Raw genomic sequence first — 18,729 nt, 5'->3', positions numbered from 1 at the left:
ATCTTTATCACTGTTTTGATACTGTGATTAACGTTATCTGTGTTTTAGCGGGATTTTATGGGCTATGTTGTTTTATCGTTTTATTCTGTTAAGCCGCCTCGAGGCGACATTGTTGGGAGAGGCAGGGTATAAAATAAATAAATAAATAAATAAATAAATAACTGGCCATGATCAACCCTTTTGTCTTCTAAACATTGGGATTAATTCTGCACCTGCATAGACCAGGGGAGAAGATTTGACTCAAGGTCCATGATTCAACCCCTGGCACCTCCAGGTAAGAGGACCTTGGATAATAAGACTGGGGAAATTCCCTGTGAGCCAGACCTAGCGCCTATAACAATTTGCAAATAACAACTGGGTTCCCCCAACATGGCAGGGCTGTTGTCGCTCTTGACAGTGACACATGAATTTGCATCCAATCACCTCTTGACAAAGATTTCCTGACAAGAAGCCGGCTAACTCACCGCACGCCTGTAACTCTCAGATCTTTTCTGTGCATCCTTTGGATTCTGAGCCGTAATCCCATGTCTTTTGTATTTCAGGGGTGATTAACTTTTGGTTACTTGAATGGCCATTCGTACAATATTCATTTGCATTATTAAAGTGTCATTTGTCTCTTACATGTTTTGCTTGCTCGTTATTCCTTATAACACCTGGGATTGGGACAGCATCAGATGTTTATATGCCTCCTTGCTAAAGCAGCCCTATTTCAATGGGGAGCTTTCCCCAGAGCTTGATGATGAAGGCTACATGCCTTAAGGCAGGGGTAGTCAAACTGTGGCCCTCCAGATATCCATGGACTACAATTCCCAGGAGCCCCTGCCAGCATTTGCTGGCAGGGGCTCCTGGGAATTGTAGTCCATGGACATCTGGAGGGCCGCAGTTTGACTACCCCTGCCTTAAGGAGTTGTGAAACACGCATTATGCTCTGAGGTGGGAATAACAGTCACTTGGTAATCATCTCCTTGTAATGTGCTGGGTTCCTTTGGAGCAGTGCGACTCCATGTGGAGTCACACCCTTCCAAGTCTGAGAAAGATTTCAATCCTGTTTAGGAAAAATGAATTCATTTTGGTAGAATGGGCCAGAAATGATATTCTGGGGGTGTCATTTGAAATGACTGTGGCTTCCAGTTGGATGCAGGTTAAATGGACAATTTCTACCAATTCCTTTCCCCCCCCCCCGCAGCCCCCTGCCCCAATTCATGCGCTAGGATCCTGTGTCCCCCAGGAGCACTATTTTTGTGGAGACCAGATAGCTGCAGCAGTGGGGTGGGGTGGGGTGGGGTGGGAAGGCAGGGAAGTTCCATTGTACTGACAGAATATTTAGTCTGGGTCTAACCCATGGTCCTTCCTGCCAAACCAAATGAAACAACCCTGTAAAAACATGTTACGATTGGGGTTTTCATGGGAAATGTTCCAGGAAAGGTGTGATGATCTCATGTGCAAAGCCCAACAAACCGACCACAAACTTGAGCAGCTCTGTGCCTTTCTTGTCTTCATGCTTTAGGCATGAGATTGGACTCTTGCTTGGAGTGCATACCGTTCCCTCTTCCCTTCCTATTTCCCGCCCGTGCCCTTCATTGCATAACTGCCCTACAATGGCAGACAAATAAACAAGCAAACAAACAAACAAACAAAACCCAGCCTGTCTCCAACAAATTCATGGCCAGCAGCTTGACTGTTAGTGCGTTGATCCCCCCCCCCCCCCCAAGTATGTTTTCTAAAACTCAACTATAGTTAACTCTCTAAGACAGCAACTAGTCCTACTAAGGCTATGCACATGTTATGCACCAGACTCTGGTAACCTATGAAAGCTTACACCACCATAAGTCTCTAAGATACCTCTTCTTTGGTTTTGACACAATGCTCATGTCTATTGCACTTTGGCAACAGACGGTAAACATTTCACCTCTTCTCACTTTTATGAAATGAAAGGTCAGGTAGAAGATGGATAAATGTCTTGCTTTGATCTTACCCAGGCATGGCCAAACTGTAGCTCTCCAGATGTCCGTGGACTACAGTTCCCAGGAGCTCCTAGCGACTGGCCATGCTAGAAGGGGCTCATGGGAATTGCAGTCCATGGACATCTGGAGAGCCATAGTTTGGCCACCCCCACCAAAGATCTTTGCTGACCATCACTGGCATTGTCTGAGCAAGGAACCACAATGGAGACACTGGTACATTTTCTAATGCAATAATACATGACCCGATTTTCTGAATCACTCCAATGACTGCTGGAAATTCTGGTAATATAATAAGAAGAAGCAGAAAGGCTTTAAATTCTGGGTCAGTCTCATGAATCCCAAAGAGGAGCAAAGCTCCTATAATTGTTCCCTAGGGGCTCAATCCCCATTAAAGTGCAAACCCAAGAGCTGCTGGCATGCCAGAGCGACACCATTAGTACTGTGCCATTCAATAGATGCTCCCTGAAGAAGTCTCTGTGTTCTCCACTTATTATAATGTTGCAGCTAGAATTTTAATTAATAACTACACCCATCCATAGGCATATTTGCTCAGAAGTTAAGTCTCACTGAGTGCAGCATGTCTCACTGCAAACTGATTTATTATAATTTATAAGAGCCGTTCCTAGAAACAAATCAAAATGCTCGCCTCCAAAGGCCTCATTTATCTCGGAGACCACGATGCTGTTAGGATATACAGAAGAAACCTAGTGATGTCCTTTGATTAGGTTGGACATGGCCATTCCAAGGCATGTGCTTTGGCATTCTTTGAGAACTGAAATATGGATACCGAAGTGAGTGAACACAGGGGATGGAAGACAGCCAGCTTGGTGTAGTGGTTAGGAGTGCGGGCTTTTAATCTGACGAGCCAGGTTTTATTCCCTGCTCCCCCACATTAAGCCAGCTGGGTGACCTTGGGCTGGCCACAGCACTGATAAAGCTGTTCTGACGGAGCAGTAATATCAGGGCTCTCTCAGCCTCACCTCCCTCACAGGGTGTCTGTTGTGGGGAGAGGAAAGGGAAGGCAGGAATATCAAGGCTCTCTCAGCCTCACCTCCCTCACAGGGTGTCTGTTGTGGGGAGAGGAAAGGGAAGGCAGGAATATCAGGGCTCTCTCAGCCTCCCCTCCCTCACAGGGTGTCTGTTGTGGGGAGAGGAAAGGGAAGGCAGGAATATCAGGGCTCTCTCAGCCTCACCTCCCTCACAGGGTGTCTGTTGTGGGGAGAGGAAAGGGAAGGCAATTGTAAGCCGCTTTGAGATGCCTTCAGGTAGAGAAAAGCAGCATATAAGAACCAACTCTTCTTCATTACCGGCAGTTTTCAGTGAACGCAATTCACTGAACACAGGAGAATATGGGTTCCCCATGTAGCAATGCATGAATACATCTCTTCCATTTCTCAGACTACTCCAGTGCTTTGAACCTCTACCACGCTATTCCATTAAAAAAACACACACACACAAACCAGAGAGTAGGGTCTGCATACACAGTTAAATGAAAAGGGCCAGTTCAGTGTGATATCTGCCTTGGAGCCATTCTGCAAAGCAAGTGTCTATTCCCTCTCTGAAATCCTCCTTCTGGGGACGACTCTCCTTTGCCAAGAGCATGTGAGGCCTCTCAGGAGAATGCCTGTGCCTCTTTCTGTTCCCTGCCATCAAAGGGGTGGAGGGGTACCTGCGTTGCTCCTGTTGGGGGAGGATGTTGGGGAGCCTAAATCTGATTTGTCTGACGAGGACAAAATCCGTCCATTGCAACCTGCTATGGCTCCCCAAAACGGTCTCTCCTTCTCTTGCTTCTTTTGCTTCATCCTCCGGTTCTGGAACCAGATCTTCACCTGGGCCTCATTGAGGTGCAAAGCAGAGGCGATCTCTACCCTCTGGGCTCGGCTCAGGTATTTGTTGAAGTGGAATTCCTTCTCCAGTTCCGTCAGCTGCTTGGTGGTGAAGTTTGTTCTGGGAGAGGCGGATGCTGTAGCCTTGGCCGGAGCGCTGTGAGATTTCACTAAGGATGGAAAAAGAGAGCGTCATTCAAAAGGTGAGTTTTGGAGCGCCAGCTCCCTTCCCTGGTTATTAGGAGGGGGTTGGGCAGGTTCACACAGGAGATCTTCACGAGTGGCTACAAGCCCACCTCTGTATACACAGACTGCAAACCTTTGCAACCCAGTGCTAGAAAGGAGCATCGAGGAAAGGCCGTGACTTCGGTGTCACGTTTGGTGGCCCTCCAGAGCATGTGGTTGACCACTCTGTGAAACAGCATGGACAGGGGCTCATGGTAATTGTACTCCATGGTGATGCTAGCAGAGGCTCATGGTAATTGTAGTCCACAGACATATGGAGAGCCTCAATTTGTCTGCCCCTGGACTAGATGGACCACTGGTCTCATTCATCAGGGTCATCTCTTATATTCTGGCTTTTCTCTTTTCATTGCCTTCTTCCACAAAGACCCACCCTACAAAAAAAACCAGTCTTTCCAGATTGTGAATCACCCAGTGGATGCATATTATTTAATTTTCTGGTTGTTTTCACTCTGAACACCTGTGCCTGGTGAGGAATGTGCAGGGAGAAGGCTTTCAAGGTTTCCAGTTACTCATCGGGACGCCGGTTCTGCCTTAAGCACATAACTGGACGTCTTCAAAGCTCTTGCTGAAGGAAGGAAGAAACAAAATTCTCCTGGGCAGGCCCTTTGGAGCTAATCAGGAAAATCTAGGTAAAAGATGCACACCATGCTCAGCCTCTCCCTCACCCTCAATGTAAAAGATGCACACCATGCTCAGTCTATATATAACCAGCCTCCTTCTTCGTCACAGACTGTCTGGAGACTCTGCCATGCCACAATGGCCCTAAAGTTTGAGATTTAGCCAGGCAACTGTGCTTTCCCCTGAAAACGAACATCATTAGGGAATCTGCCACTTCTCAGCACATCTGTCCATCCACGAATGCATCCAAATTCCATGTGATGCTTCAGCCTGTGTGAATGAGCCGACACCGAACAGTGGAGTGGGCAGGGTGTCCCAATGGGATCGGGAAGGCCCTGGTCTGAACTACCCCCCCTCCTCCATGTCATGGAAGCTTCCTAGTTGACCTTGGGTCAGCCACTGTCTCTCAGCCTGACCCAAGTTGCAAGTTTGTATTGAGGATAAAAACCCCAAGGAGGGGGGGGGGGGGAAGGCTGCTGTAAATTCTCCACTGGGGGCACAATCCGAGTAGAACCATCTAAAGAGATAGCATTGAAAATTAGAAGGCCACAGATGAACATTTCTTACCACCAGTGTGCTCGCTCTCTTCCCTCACCCTCTCCCTCTCCCTCACCCTCACCCTCACCCTCTCCCTCTCCCTCTCCGTCTTTGGGAGTTCAAATGGGGGGGGGGGGACACCCATTTGCCAGTTCTCTGCACCAGCTTGTAGCCACTTACTTTCACCCCTGGTTTCAGTCGAAATCCAAATGGTGAATAGAATCGGTGTGTGTTCCCTTTAAGGCTGCACTGTCTCTTTCTAGGGCCATTTCCCACAATGCATAGGGAGCCGACACCAGATTCCCAGTATACAATTACTTTCCTTTGCAGCCAGTTGGGGTTCTCCAATGCACTTGGCAAACCTATTTCCTGGATTCATCTGTTCTAGTTCCTGTTAAAGTCCCAGTATGGCAACAGTGGCTACAATGTTGGACTAGGATCTGGGAGACACGGGTTCAGATTCCAACTTTGCCCTGGAAGCTTGCTGGGGAACCTTGAGCCAGTTACACCCTCTCAGCCTCGCAGGGCTGTTGTGACAATAAAAGGAAGGCAGGGGTGGGATCATGATGTTCCATTGCAGAGAAAAGCAGCTAAATAAAGTTATTTATGCGAGTGTGAGGAAAGTGCTGTTTGAATTGCAGCCAACTTATTGAAACCCTAGAGGGCTTTCAAGGCAAAGAACAAGTGGAGATGGCTTGCCATGGCCTTCCTCTACAAAGTCTTCCTTGGTGGTCTCCCTTCCTGCGTGGCTTCCAAGATCTGATGAGATGGAGCTGTACTATACCATCCTGCCCTCCACAGACATTCCTAATAGCTTAGCTATGCACCTAACACATGGGTGTTCTGTTCTTTTTGGTTCCTGCCAACTTTTTATTTACGGGACTCCCAGGATTCATGTCTCCTCCATAATTCATAAAGAATTTCCTAGACTGGAGAGGGCAAGATGTTAGAAGGATGAGAACAGATGCAGCAGCACGTTGGTGGCATTTCCCGCAAGGGACCAAGCCCTATGAAGACAGGTTGAGGGACTTGGGAATGTTCAGCCTGGAGAAAAGGAGGTTGAGAGGGGACATGATAGCCCTCTCTAAGTATTTGAAAAGTTGTCACTTGGAGGAGGGCAGGATGCTGTTTCTGCTGGCTGCAGAGGAAAGGACACGCAGTAATGGGTTTAAACTTCAAGTACAACGATATAGGCTAGATATCAGGAAAAAGTTTTTCACAGTCAGAGTAGTTCAGCAGTGGAATAGGCTGCCTAAGGAGGTGGTGAGCTCCCCCTCACTGGCAGTCTTCAAGCAAAGGCTGGATACACACTTTTCTTGGATGCTTTAGAATGCTTAGGGCTGATCCTGCATTGAGCAGGGGGTTGGACTAGATAGCCTGTGTGGCCCCTTCCAACTCTAGGATTCTAAGAGCATGTGGAGCCAGACAGGGCTGCAGAAGGAGGGGGAACTAGGGAAGGGCGTGGAATTTTGGGGACCGGGATCACCATGGTGTTGCTATCCTAAGCAGAGTGAGACTCTTTGAAGTCCTTTGGTGCCAATGGGCTTCGAAACCAGTAGCTCTGCTGAGGATCGCATGACTGTTTAGAGCTATTGCTTGGCAAGGATATGATCTGGTTTGTGAGAAAGAGAAACCCCAAAGAGAGCTTTCTGGTGGGGGGGCAGGCCTAGAGCCTGAGGACTGAAGGTTCTCCCCACTTTGGGTCACTCTGTGCTTCAGAGATTAAGCAGGGACACTGAAGGACTTGAGGAGCCCCATACACTGGGACAGTAGTCCCCAACCTTTTTATCACTGGGGACCACTCAACGCTGGGGACCACTCGCCGGGGACCACTCAACGCCTTTTACTGAGGCCCGGTGGGGGGGGTAGTTTACTCCTCTGCTCTCAACCACTGCCCTAACGCTCTCTGATCACTATGGTAATGTTTAAACATCCCTTCAAAATAAGATACAGACACGCCACAACAATGAAGTGTGTTGTAAAGGGCTGGGGGGGATGAAATAAAAGGCCGGGGTGGGGGAGAAGGCGTCCTTCGGGGCCCACCTCCGATTAGTCGAAGGACCACATGTGGTCCGCGGCCCACAGGTTGGGGATCACTACACTGGGAGCCTCGTACTTTAGCAGCCTCTGACTTTAACAGGTTGAACTTGGTTCTCTGATCTCTATTCAGTTCCTGGTTCTCTAGCCCCAAAGGTTGATCCTACTTAAACAGCTCAAGGCCCTCCGGTAAGCATTGGACCACCCTAGTCCTGCACCCACAGACTCTAGAGCCCCTGACTTGCCTAGGAGCAGGCTCAGTTCCTCACCCGAAGGCCTGGTTTTAGCTCTAAGGCAGGGGTGGCCAAACTGTGACTCATGGTACTTGCAGCCTATGAACATGTGCAGAGCCAGGACTCGAGAGTAGAGTGCCTCCTGGAATCCTGGAATCAAGCGCCATGACCGTAGAAGGTTTTCAAGGCAGGAGACATTCAGGGGTGGTTTGGCCATTGGCTGCCTCCTTCTCATCATCCTTGGTGATCTTTAGAGGTCTCCCATCCAGATGCTTGCCAGGACTGACCCTGCTTAGCTTCCGAGATCTGAGCAGTTCCGGCTAGCCTGGGCTATCTCGGCCAGGCCTTGCGTGAGTGCAAACCCGGGAGAAGCTTCAGACCGGTCCAAATGACACAGGAGAAGAGCTCGAGGGGGTGTTGTGCAGGGGGGAGAGAAAGGACTTTTTGCTCTCTCTGTTTCTTTCTGCAGGCCAGGATGGCAGTCCTGGGGGGGGGGGCTTGCTTGCCCTTGGCATGCAGACTCTCCAGCTGCCTCCTCCGCCCCTCCCCTGCCTCTCTCTGGGTGCTCTGCTCCATCCAGCAGAAATGGGGGGGGTCAGGAGGGCTCCGCTCAGTCACGAGTGGCAGTGGCAGCTTGGGAAAGGGCCCGGGGCTGTGCTGGCTGCGCTGAGTGAGGAGGGCTTTGCCAGGGAGGCGTCGGCATCCTGACAATTCACCTTGCCCCGGCATCAAAGCCCCTCCACCCGCTGTGGCCCTGGTTCAAGCCACGGCGCCCCTTGTTTTACTGCTCGCCAAAAGACTCTTCTTCTTCCTGCCCCGTTCTCCACCTGCCGCTCCGGCTAGGGCGCCCATCCTCGGGGTCGAGAACAATGGCCCGAAGGCCAAACTATAGACCTATATTTCCCCTAACTGTCCTCGCCGGAACCTCCAGAGGCAGGATCTCCTTTTTCAGGGCCAGGCGATCTCTCCCCTCACCCGGACTCCGACCCCAATGGAAGCGAAACCGAGGGGGAAAGGCTAAGATTTTTCATAACTCCAAGCAGGGATGCCGGTCTTGCGCCTCTAGAAGTGTGCCACCATGCTGTTGTGCTGGAAATGGGGAGGAGGGAGGCCTGCCTTCACGGGGAATGATTCTGGAGGGAAGAAGCGGGTTACTGTATTGAAAATACACCCCCTCCCCCCCAAAAAAAAAGAAATTTGAAGGAGGAACAGAATGGACGCTTTCCTCCGCTGGAATCCACTCGGTGCCGCCATGTCTCTTCTTTTATTTATTTGTTTAAAATTTGTTTGGAACTTGGAAACGACGGTGCCGTATGTAAGGTCAAGATTCCAGGGGAATAAATCATTTTCAACAGAGACATTTCAGCCTTGGCGTCAGGGAGGCACCAGCGAGGGAAACCTCCCTCCCCTCCCATCTCGGCCGGAGGAGAAAGCCAAGGACTGGCGCAGTTCCTGGGCTGAAAATGCCAAGGATCGCTGCGATCCCTTTCACTTTTCCTCTCGGAAGGACTTCAGAGCCCAACTGCGGCCTTCTACTTTCCCTGGGAATCCTCACGTGCGGTAGGTTACAGCCCTCAAGAACGGTCGTTCTGCCTCAACCAAAACACGGGCAAAGAGAAGCAGATGTTTTCATTGCATTAACATATATATATATATATATATATATATATATATATATATATATATATATATATATATATATATATATATATATATATAGTGTTTTATATATATATTCATGCATCTATTTGTGTAAACAGTAACATCTTGGAGCAAGTCCGGATAATTAAGGAAATAATCACCACTTTCCCTAAAGACATCATTGTACTTCAAAGACGGTATTTTCTTACTTCATCCCCACCGCAGTTTTGTCAGTGGAAAAAGAACGAGGCCAAAGGAGCAATCTCGATGTCTCAGGGAGAGGGGGATGCCCACTAAGTCTCGGCAGAAGAGAAGCAAGCAAAAAATAAATGAATGTCTAAAATAAATTGAATCGCAGGAAATCCCTCCCTTAAGGGAATAAGGGCTATCTCACCTCTGCACCATGAATAAGGTTGGCCTCCCAAATATTTCTGGGCCTGACTGCACCACCGTGGAAGCCAAGCCCCCCCTCCCCCCGTGGATCTGGAGTGCCTCTCTTAGGTTTACATGAGGGCGCAAGAGAGAGAGGGCCGTGGCCAGTCTATTGATCCACGCATCCATTTCCTCCCAGAGAATCCAAACGCTCTGGAAGTTTCTCGTGGGGGGGGGGGGACGGCTGAAATCACCGGGATACAACGTGCTTCGGGCGAATTATTCTTTAATCTCACACTTTCAAAGGTTTAAGGAGATCAGAGCCCAGGAGCACCTTTAAGACCGACAAAGATTTATTCAAGGCGTGAGCTTTCGAGTCCGAGTGCTTGCACTCAAAAGCTCACGCCTTGAATAAATCTTGCTTGGTCTTAAATGTGCCACTGGACTCTGATTTTATTGTGCTGCTTCAGACCAACACGGCTACCTCTATGAATCTAGGTTTAATGAGTGAGCAGAATATTAATCCGGGCACACTGAAATGAAACTAATGGAATTGGAATAATTTTAAGTGGGTAGCCGTGTGGGTCTGAAGTAGCACAACAAAATCAAGAGTCCAGTTTGTTGGTCTTTAAAGGTGCTATTGGACTCTGGTTGTGGAATTGGAATAAGTTTTTTTTTTTTTAAGAGCTTCCCCCTGGGACAAAACAGTTCTCTTCTTCCCAAAGACAAACCCTTTGATGTGGTCCAATGGGGGGGGGGGGTGGATCCAGGATCCCTGTAGAATCCAAAACTTCTCTGGAAACGCAGCGAGAGATTCCCCTATTCCCGTCTAGATTCAGGCCGAGCCCCCCCCCAGACTTCGGTACGGATTCGACCTGTTGTTGAAAGTCCAGCAAACTTTCGAAAACCCACCGCGTTTCCGCGCCCCAAATCGGGCGCGTCCCGCTACTTCGCCACGAACAATTAGACGTTTGCAGACAAATGCCGGACTCTCTCCTAGTTGCATCCGCTAACAATTCTCATATCCCAAGTTAGGGGGGGGGATTAGAACTCGCGTCCCCACCCGCTACCCTTCCGCCTGGCCCTAAAAGGCTTTTCTGGTCTGGATGAGTCCTTGGACGGGTTTCCGAAAGGAAACGAAGCCGTCCCAAGAACGTCTGAACGCCGCTTGATAGGATTGCTTTACGACTCCAGCAAACCGCCGCTCAAAGTCAGGGGCTCCCCGCTCCCGATCCGAGAAACAGGATTACTTCGAAGGAAGCCCCCGGGGGCTGCCGCGGGACTTGACCCAAGTTCGCCTCCGAGGAGCTCTGGGGCCTCGATTCCTAACGAGCCACCCTGGATAGAGCTGGTTTGTCCCCCCGGCCCGGAGAGTCCGGCTTTAATCGAAGGGTGAGGCAAAGGCAACTCTACGAAGTTGTAGCTTCTTCCCGACGGTCAACACGGATCGTGGCCGCGGGGCGTGGAGGGGGGGGGGGGCGTTTTCATTTTAATTCCAAGCAACGACCCCAAGCCCCGACGGCATTCAAAAGTGAGCCATAACCACAAAGGGAAGCGCTTCGGCCTCAAAAGTCACGGTCAGATCAAAACGAGGGCCAGCCCCGACGGAAGGTTCCTTGGCTCTAAACCGCGGAGCAAAACAAGTGAAAAAGTTCACCGGGGAATCCGATCGCGAACTTAAAATGGACAGATTCCAATGGGCATCAGGGTTGGTCTGAAGGGGCACAATAAAATCAGGTTGAGACTGAGTTAGAGTGCTTGCCCTCGAAAGCTCCCGCCCTGAATAAATCTTGGTTGGTCTTAAAGGGGCCACTGGACTCTGATTTTAAAAGGGACAGAAATGTCAACCTTTTATTTTTAAAGAGGGCGGGGGGGGGGCAACGACACAACGCTGGCTTTGGCTTATCCGAATCGCTTCGCCCCAGAGACTCCCCACCCACCCTCCGCACCCACTCCCACGCCCACCGCCTGTCTTCGCCTCCAGAGTTCTTCCGAGGGTTATTCGGATGCCGAACAGGCGCCGCCGAGAAAGAGCCCACCCGACGAGACAGACATTGGGGCGATGATGGATGACCTCCTATTACCTACTGGCGGTACCTGGAGCCGCGCGCGCGCGCGCGCGAGGCGGGGCCTCGTCCAATGAGATCCTCCCGCGGCCCGTCGCCCGCGCTCACCTGTTCTTCGGGGCGGAGGCCGCCGAACTTTCATCCATTCAAAAGTTTCCGCCGCCGTACCGTAAACCTCCTCGGGGCCGCTCCGAGAGGCCTGGGGCGGAGGAAGGCGGACGGGCTCCTCGGGGCTGAGCGAGTAGGAGAGGTCCAGCAGCCGAGCCCCCAAGGGGTGGCCGGGGAGGCCGGCCGGGAACGCGGAGAAGGAGGCGGCGGCGACGGCAGGGAAATCTACGTCTTCCGAGCTCGCAGGGTAGGGAGCGAGGGAGTCCGGGCTGCAGCCCGATGCGGGGCAAGTCACGTCGGATGTGGCCACAGGCGGAGCGGGCCCAGCGGAGGGATAATGGCAGAGGGGAGGGCGCCGGGCTTGGGGGAGAGCGACTGCCCCACGGTGGTCCCGCTCCATCTTATAGTAGCCCAGCCTGCCCTGCCCCTCCGGACGCGGCTGCCCTCCCGAGAGGGCCCCTGCCCACGGCCCCCTGCCCCACAAGCCGCTCATCCTCTGTGCGGGACTCGCCTGCCCCCTGCGCCCAGCTCCGCGTCCCCCACCTCGGCCCTGGCTTTCCCCGGGTCACATTGGACATCCCCCCCCTCCCTTTCCCGCGGAGGCAGGAGACGGGCGAAGGGAAGGGAGGGGAGGGGAGGGGAGGGGAGGGGACGGGGGGGGGGGCTGCGAGAAAGAAAAGCCGGCAGAAATTCGAGACCCCGGCAAGGGAGGGCAGGGCCACGTGACGGGCGCTTGGCCAATGGCCAAGGTTCAGCGAGGTGGGGGGGGGGAGGAAGAGAGAGAGAGGGAGAAAAGAAGGGGGCCGTCCGACGAGCTAATGGCAGCAATTTGTAACTTTCAGTCTCTCTCTGAGCAAACACGCAAGAGGGATGGGGGAGAGGGGCTCTTCTGCAAACGATCTCTCTCTCTCTGTCTCCCTCTCTCTCTGTCTCTGGGCGGCGAGGAATGGACGCAGGCAGCCCCCCCTCCCCTCCCCTCCCCTCCCCTCCCCTCCCCTCCCAGACCCCCCTGGAGTATCCGTGGAGAAGCGGAAGGTGAGTTGGCTTGCCTGCATCTTGGGGTCCGATTTCCCCCCCTCCCCTCCCCTCCCCGAGGAGCACCCCCTCCTGTCGCCACTCCCCCCCCCCCACGCCTCCACTCCCCGGCTCCCCCTCCCACCCCGAACCGAAAGCCGGGCGCCATTAGATATCCAGCCATAATACACCGTTTTATCTTAATTTAAGCTGATGAAGTTTGCAATTACTTTTGCAATGAGAATGAATGCGCAGGACGCGGTATTTTTTCTCTCTCTCTCTCTCCGCCGCCCCTCCCGGGTGAAACAGCCGGGCTGACGGTGGGGGAGAGGATGCGAAGGCGACAAACTTTGCCACATTCTCGCAGCAGTGTGCGGCTTGGGGGTGGGCAACACGGCGGAAAACGACGACGACGCCTCGCCTGTAAAAAAAACAAAACAAAAAACAACAACCCAATTTCGACCGAGTGAGTCTCAGGTCGCAACTTTAAAACAACCACAGCTGCTGCTATTATTATTATTATTATTATTATTATTATTATTATTATTATTATTATTATTATTATTATTATTATTATTATTATTATTATTATTTACACTATTAAAAGGGAGTTGTGAAAAGTAATACCCTCTTCCCTGACCACCTCTCTCTCTCTCTCTCTCTCTCTCTCTCTCTCTCTCTCTCTCTCTCTCTCTCTCTCTCTCTCTCTCTCTCTCTCTCACACACACACACACACACACACACACACACACACACACACACACACACACACACCCCATCCCACACACAGGGGCAATCTGCTTCCCGATATGTTCTAGAATTTAATCTGCAGAATTCTCCTTAAAACTTATCCGGTAAGATATTGTGAAGTATCCGATGATGTTGGGGTGACTGCCTGTATTTTGCCATGTTAGATACTGGGGCGGGCTGGGAAGGGGGGTTGAGAGAGAGGTAATTTAAAAGCCGGATTACAAGGACTGGCTAGATTTGGTGGCCGACTGATGATGGGAAGGTGCCCCTGGTGGTTTACGCATTTACTATAACCCTGTCATCATGAGATAGGAATCTTCAGCTACGGACATCAAAGTGAGTCCGGCCCCTTTCAAATAATAATTTTTAAAAACCTCTTTGAGGAAGGTATGTAGAATAACCACAACGATTCAGAAAGCCTTTATTTGAAAGTCAAAAGTGGTGCTCTCTTTCGGCAGTCTCTGTTCCAGGCTTGTTCCCTGGAGCCTTCTGCCTCTGACTTCCAAGAAGTATTAATCTAAATTACTATTAATAAGGGACAGCGACAAGTTAATTGGCATTCAAATAACTCATTTCAATTTGTTAATATTAAATGAGGAGATAGCAGGCTTGCTGCAAAACCAACCCAAGTGGGGCTTTATTTATTGGCAGATTTCGGGGAGGGGAGGAGGAAGGGTCTGGAGGAATGTGTCCAGTCCCCCTCCAGGTGTGTGCCTCACTCCACACCTGTGTGGCTCATCGCTTGGTGGCTGCAATCCCAAGCGACAACTTGCTCCTGTCAAGACATGAGAAGTGGCTGTCAATCAGCAACCGTAGAATTTTTATATCACTTCCGTCATGGGCAGTTCAGCTCTTCCAAGAGAGAGCATGACTCAGCAGTCAGTTGCCCCAATATGCCCTGACAGTCAAAGGAATTCTTATGCAGTCAACATTTTAAGCGGTTTCACAAATCCAGGATTGAAAGTGCTAGAAGGATGGCTGATTCCCACCTTCAACCTCACCAGGTGATGTTGTTTGATGCCTTGCAGCTGCGGACTGATACAGGAGATGCTTTTTCGAGGGTGATAAGCGACGATGGAGACACATGGTCAGCGTCGCCTGAGGATGCCGACAGCCCAGCCCAGCCTCTCCGTAGGTGAACACAGTCAAAGGGACACTACTTAAGATAGGGCCACCATGTGGAAGTAGCTGGAAATTGCTTGGGGAGGGGGACAGTTTACACATGAGTATTCATCACCTTGCCTGCAGCATCAAATCATAGAATCTTAGACTTGGAAGGGGTCCTCCGGGGTCATCTAGTCCAACCCCCTGCAGTATGTAGCAAATTCACAACTCCGTTCAAACGTGCTCCATCCCACACTGCTGCCTCAGGGTCTCTGCTGGCGGGGTCTCGTGCTAATTGTGGTCTTTGGGCATCTGGAGAGCCACAGTTTGGCCACCTCTGCCACTAGGGCTTAGTGCTGCTTAGAAGAGTTGTTGTTGTTTTTGTACCCTGTTTGTCACTGCCTGGAGGAGTCTCAAAGCAGCTTCCCATCGCCTTCCTCTCCCCACAATAGGCAGGGCTGAGAGAGCTCAGAGCTCTGCTAGAACTGATCTCTAAGAAGACCTCTAACAGGACAGTGACTAGCTGGCTGGTTGTGGGGGAGAAGTGGGGAATTGGCTCCCCAGGTCAGAGGCCGCCATTTTGAACCATTGCACCAAGCTGGCTCTTGGTGTAGTGGCAAAAAACAAAAAAAGCATTTTAAAAAATAGCAGCAAGAAGTGGCAAGCACTTTTGTAAAAATATCTGCCAACTACTGTGGGGATCAGTGGTCAAATTGTCATCTCTTAAAGGTACACCTTCTTACACATATGCACCTATCATGGTTTGCATGTGCGAATGTGTCATTGCAGGGTCCAGTGAATAATTCACCTGGGAGGGCCTGAGACATCATTTTGGGTGGTGGAAGTTCTGTAAAGCAGTGGTCCCCAACCCGCGGCCCGCGGCCCAGTACCGGGCCGCGGCGGCCATGGCACCGGGCCGCGGCTCCCCCTCCCCACCCCCCGCAGTAAAAAACTTCCCAGGCCGCAAGCTTGCGGCCCGGGAAGCTTCTTACTGCGGAAGGGGGGGAAGAGGGAATCAGGGCCGCGCCCGCGCATCACACGCATCGAGCATGCACGGTCGGGATGCACATGCGCACATGCGCCATGCATGGCCGAAATCGCACATGCGTGGCACTTTCGCGCATGCGCGAAAGTGCCGCGCATGTGCAATTTCGGCCATGGATGGTGCATGTGCGCATGTGCAGCCCGACCGTGCATGCTCGATGCGCGGGCATGGCCGCGCATGCACGGCATGCGCAGGCGGGCAGTTGCCCTGCCGGTCCCCAGCCTCAAAAAGGTTGGGGACCACTGCTGTAAGGCAAACCTGTCTGTCGTACTAGCTCTCCACACTTTGCCGAGCTGCAGCAAGCAGAGATGTGCACTGGAGATTAATAACAACATTTGGAAATTATTATTGGATATTAATACTCTTGACTCACAAGCTGTAATCTGTCCTGTTCTCAAAGATAGGGTGGACTATAAATCCCACAAATAAACAGAACACCATCAAATTGCAATTGACTTATAGTGACCCCATACATTTCCGACCTCAAGGGGCTTTCAAGCCAAGAGACATTTGGGTTGCTATCGCCTTCCTCTCCAAAGCAATGCTCTCTCCATGGTGGTCTCCCATCTGATTCCTGACCATGGTCATCCCTGCTTAGCTTCTGAGCTCTGATGAGCTAGAGCTAATCTGGGCTACGTAGAATCATAGAATCATAGAGTTGGAAGGGGCCATACAGGCCATCTAGTCCAATCCCCTGCTCTATGCAGGATCAGCCCTAAGCCCTACTTAAACGGCTTTAGAAATGAAAAACCTGAGCCCAGTCCTGTCCTTTAGAATTCTGAATAGATCAGATCCATTTGCTGAAAGTAATGACGGCCATCTCTGGAAACCCCCACGAATGACTGTTATTCAGAAGCTGAAGTCTTGCCATTTGTTTTTTCTTAGAGGCACCACAAGGCAAGGACAGCAGGAAAGGGTGGCTCAATAGGCATGATAACAGCAGATAATCTAAGCGACACAGGGCATCCTCCAACCAGAAGAGTTAGCAGATGTTCCTGCGGTAGAGGATCGTCCTCACAGGCCTTTCTGCACATGAGGTTTCTGTTTTCCACCAATCAATCTACACCACCTGGCACTTGGGCTGCTTTTTTGATTCCACGCACATCTATCCTGTTTTCCTTGCTTTTAAATATTCTCCTATGGGGCTGTATCTGCTTGCCTGCCTGCCCGCCAGCACAGGGGTAAACGTTATGTTTGTGTCCCCCAGAAAGCAGATAGAAGAAGAAGAAGAGTTGGTTCTTATATGTCGCTTTTCTCTACCCGAAGGAGGCTCAAAGCGGCTTACAGTCGCCTTCCCTTTCCTCTCTCCACAACAGACATCCTGTGGGGTGGGTGAGGCTGAGAGAGCCCTGATATTACTGCTTGGTCACAACAGTTTTATCAATGCCCTGGCGAGCCCAAGGTCACCCAGCTGGTTGCATGTGGGGGAGCGCAGAATCGAGCCCGGCATGCCAGATTAGAAATCCGCGCTCCTAACCACTACACCAAACTGGCTCTTGGTTTACTGCAGATACTGCAGAAGTTCCCACCCCATAATAGGCAGCCTAACTCCAGGAGAGAAGCAAACATGTTGGGATAGAAGGTTGGCAGGGTGCTGTGGGATAGGGTGATAAAGGCAAGTGCTTCTCTTGCCCAGTGAACGGCAGGGTCCAATCAGATAAGATGTAATTCAGAGCTGGACACCTCCAACTTGGGCTCATTGTGAGGACAATGAAGCCTTTTGAAGGAAGGAGTGGACTGACCATCTACTGCCTGGGGAGGGGAAGCAGATGAAGAATCTGAAATGTGGCTCAGTCACTTTGAAGCATGGAAGTCTTCAAAGGCTTGAGTCTCCCAGCCAGGCCTTGGAGAAATGGATCGGCCTTTCATTGTAAGATTCCGGTTAGTGTTCCGTGTTCAGGATCATTTCCAGTTGCATGGCCAATTACTTATCATGGAATCCCGAACAGAATCACACATTTCATTCATCTGACCAATGTGGCCTGTGGGTTCTGCAAGGCTTATGCCACAGCCATTTAGTTAATCTTTAAGCTATCATAAGACTACCCCTGTGGAATTTGCTTCCAGGACACAAATATGGAACCATGGGAAATACTCTGGAATTAGTTTGGAGAATCTGGGTTCAAGATGCTAGGCAGACTTGAGTTTGCAGTCGCTTCTCAATCTTTGTCCCTCCGATAAAATAGTGGTTAACTGGGACCAGCCCCGCAACTGCCAGGGGACAAACATTTGGTACTTGATGAAACTGGAGAATTGTAGTGCTACCTCTTTAATTTCCACATGGGGTTTGTTTGGTGCCCTTGAGCTAATTTTAGAACTCTGCCCCACGGTTCTTAAATTTGCTTATAGATTTTGCCAGGCTGGTAGAAAGTCCCCAAAAATACAAAAACCCCACAACCAACTACTGACTTTGCATTTAAACAAGGCAGTTGTCGGGATTTGTTTTAGTTATCCTCGCTGTTCAATTAGATTAGTGAGGGATCTCATTTCCCATGTGTTTATTTCCTGCAGAGCCAAACGAGGTGTGTATAAGACTGCGGGGAGGAGGGGCGTGTGGATTTTGATTCATATTGATCCGTTCCTGTTTCTCTAATGTGTTCAGCAGCTCTTTTTCCAATCAACAGATACCTGGATGCGGACAGGACTTGGAATGTCTGTGATAAGGGACAAAGGAGGCCCCCGGTGGCAAACATATCCATAAAAAATGAGACAATGTGAGATTCAGTCTGTGGCCTTCCATAAATACAATCAGAGAAGATGGCTCGTCCTTTGCCAGCACACCTGCTCTCTTGCACTGGTTCATGACTTTGGGATGCAGCCCCTGGAAGCTTTGTCCTTTCTCCGGAGAATATATCGGAGGACCAAAACAACAGTCTTCCAAGACCTGGCTACGGCCCATCTGCCACTGCTGTGTGACTCTTTTCTCCTCTTCCAATGCAAATAAAAGGTGATTTAAAAATAAAAAGGAATGGGTTTGAATTTGGTTTATTGTTAGCATTCATGAGACGGAAGATGGGCGGGCACGAGAATTATCCATGATCGGGAAGTATAATTAACCAATAATCCTCGCAGAAAGCCAATATTTTTAATGGATAATGCCTCTCCTGCAGCAAGGAAGTCGATTTTGTGGCTCTGAATATGTAAGGAGGGAAGTCAAAGACGTTTTTT

General features: G+C 50.5%; 1 protein-coding gene and 1 long non-coding RNA gene across 7 annotated transcripts; one reads left to right on the top strand and one right to left on the bottom strand.

Moving 5' to 3' along the window:
* Positions 1–883: 883 nt before the first annotated feature.
* On the bottom strand, positions 884–12,286 carry LOC143833354 (homeobox protein Hox-B1-like). The gene is made up of 2 exons (XM_077329066.1): positions 11,649–12,286; positions 884–3,960 (listed from the first exon to the last, which is right to left on the bottom strand). Exons 1-2 carry the CDS (start codon positions 12,139–12,141, stop codon positions 3,614–3,616), a joined length of 840 nt encoding a protein of 279 aa, XP_077185181.1. The 5' UTR covers positions 12,142–12,286; the 3' UTR covers positions 884–3,613.
* LOC143833355 (uncharacterized) lies at positions 11,747–18,526 on the top strand. 6 transcript variants are annotated; one of them, XR_013229618.1, is made up of 5 exons: positions 11,754–11,895; positions 12,972–13,128; positions 13,453–13,516; positions 14,441–14,543; positions 18,186–18,526. It is a non-coding gene; the product is annotated as an uncharacterized LOC143833355 (long non-coding RNA). The 6 variants fall into 6 exon arrangements; XR_013229619.1 differs by lacking the exon at positions 11,754–11,895 and adding an exon at positions 12,287–12,683; XR_013229617.1 differs by lacking the exon at positions 12,972–13,128 and having other exon boundaries at positions 11,747–11,895.
* Positions 18,527–18,729: the final 203 nt, after the last annotated feature.

This window comes from Paroedura picta, chromosome 3, assembly GCF_049243985.1.
Source record: "Paroedura picta isolate Pp20150507F chromosome 3, Ppicta_v3.0, whole genome shotgun sequence".
In the NCBI taxonomy this organism is placed as follows: domain Eukaryota; kingdom Metazoa; phylum Chordata; class Lepidosauria; order Squamata; family Gekkonidae; genus Paroedura; species Paroedura picta.
The sequence above is the reverse complement of the archived record's forward strand: the minus strand, read 5'-3'. Positions and strand labels throughout refer to the sequence as shown.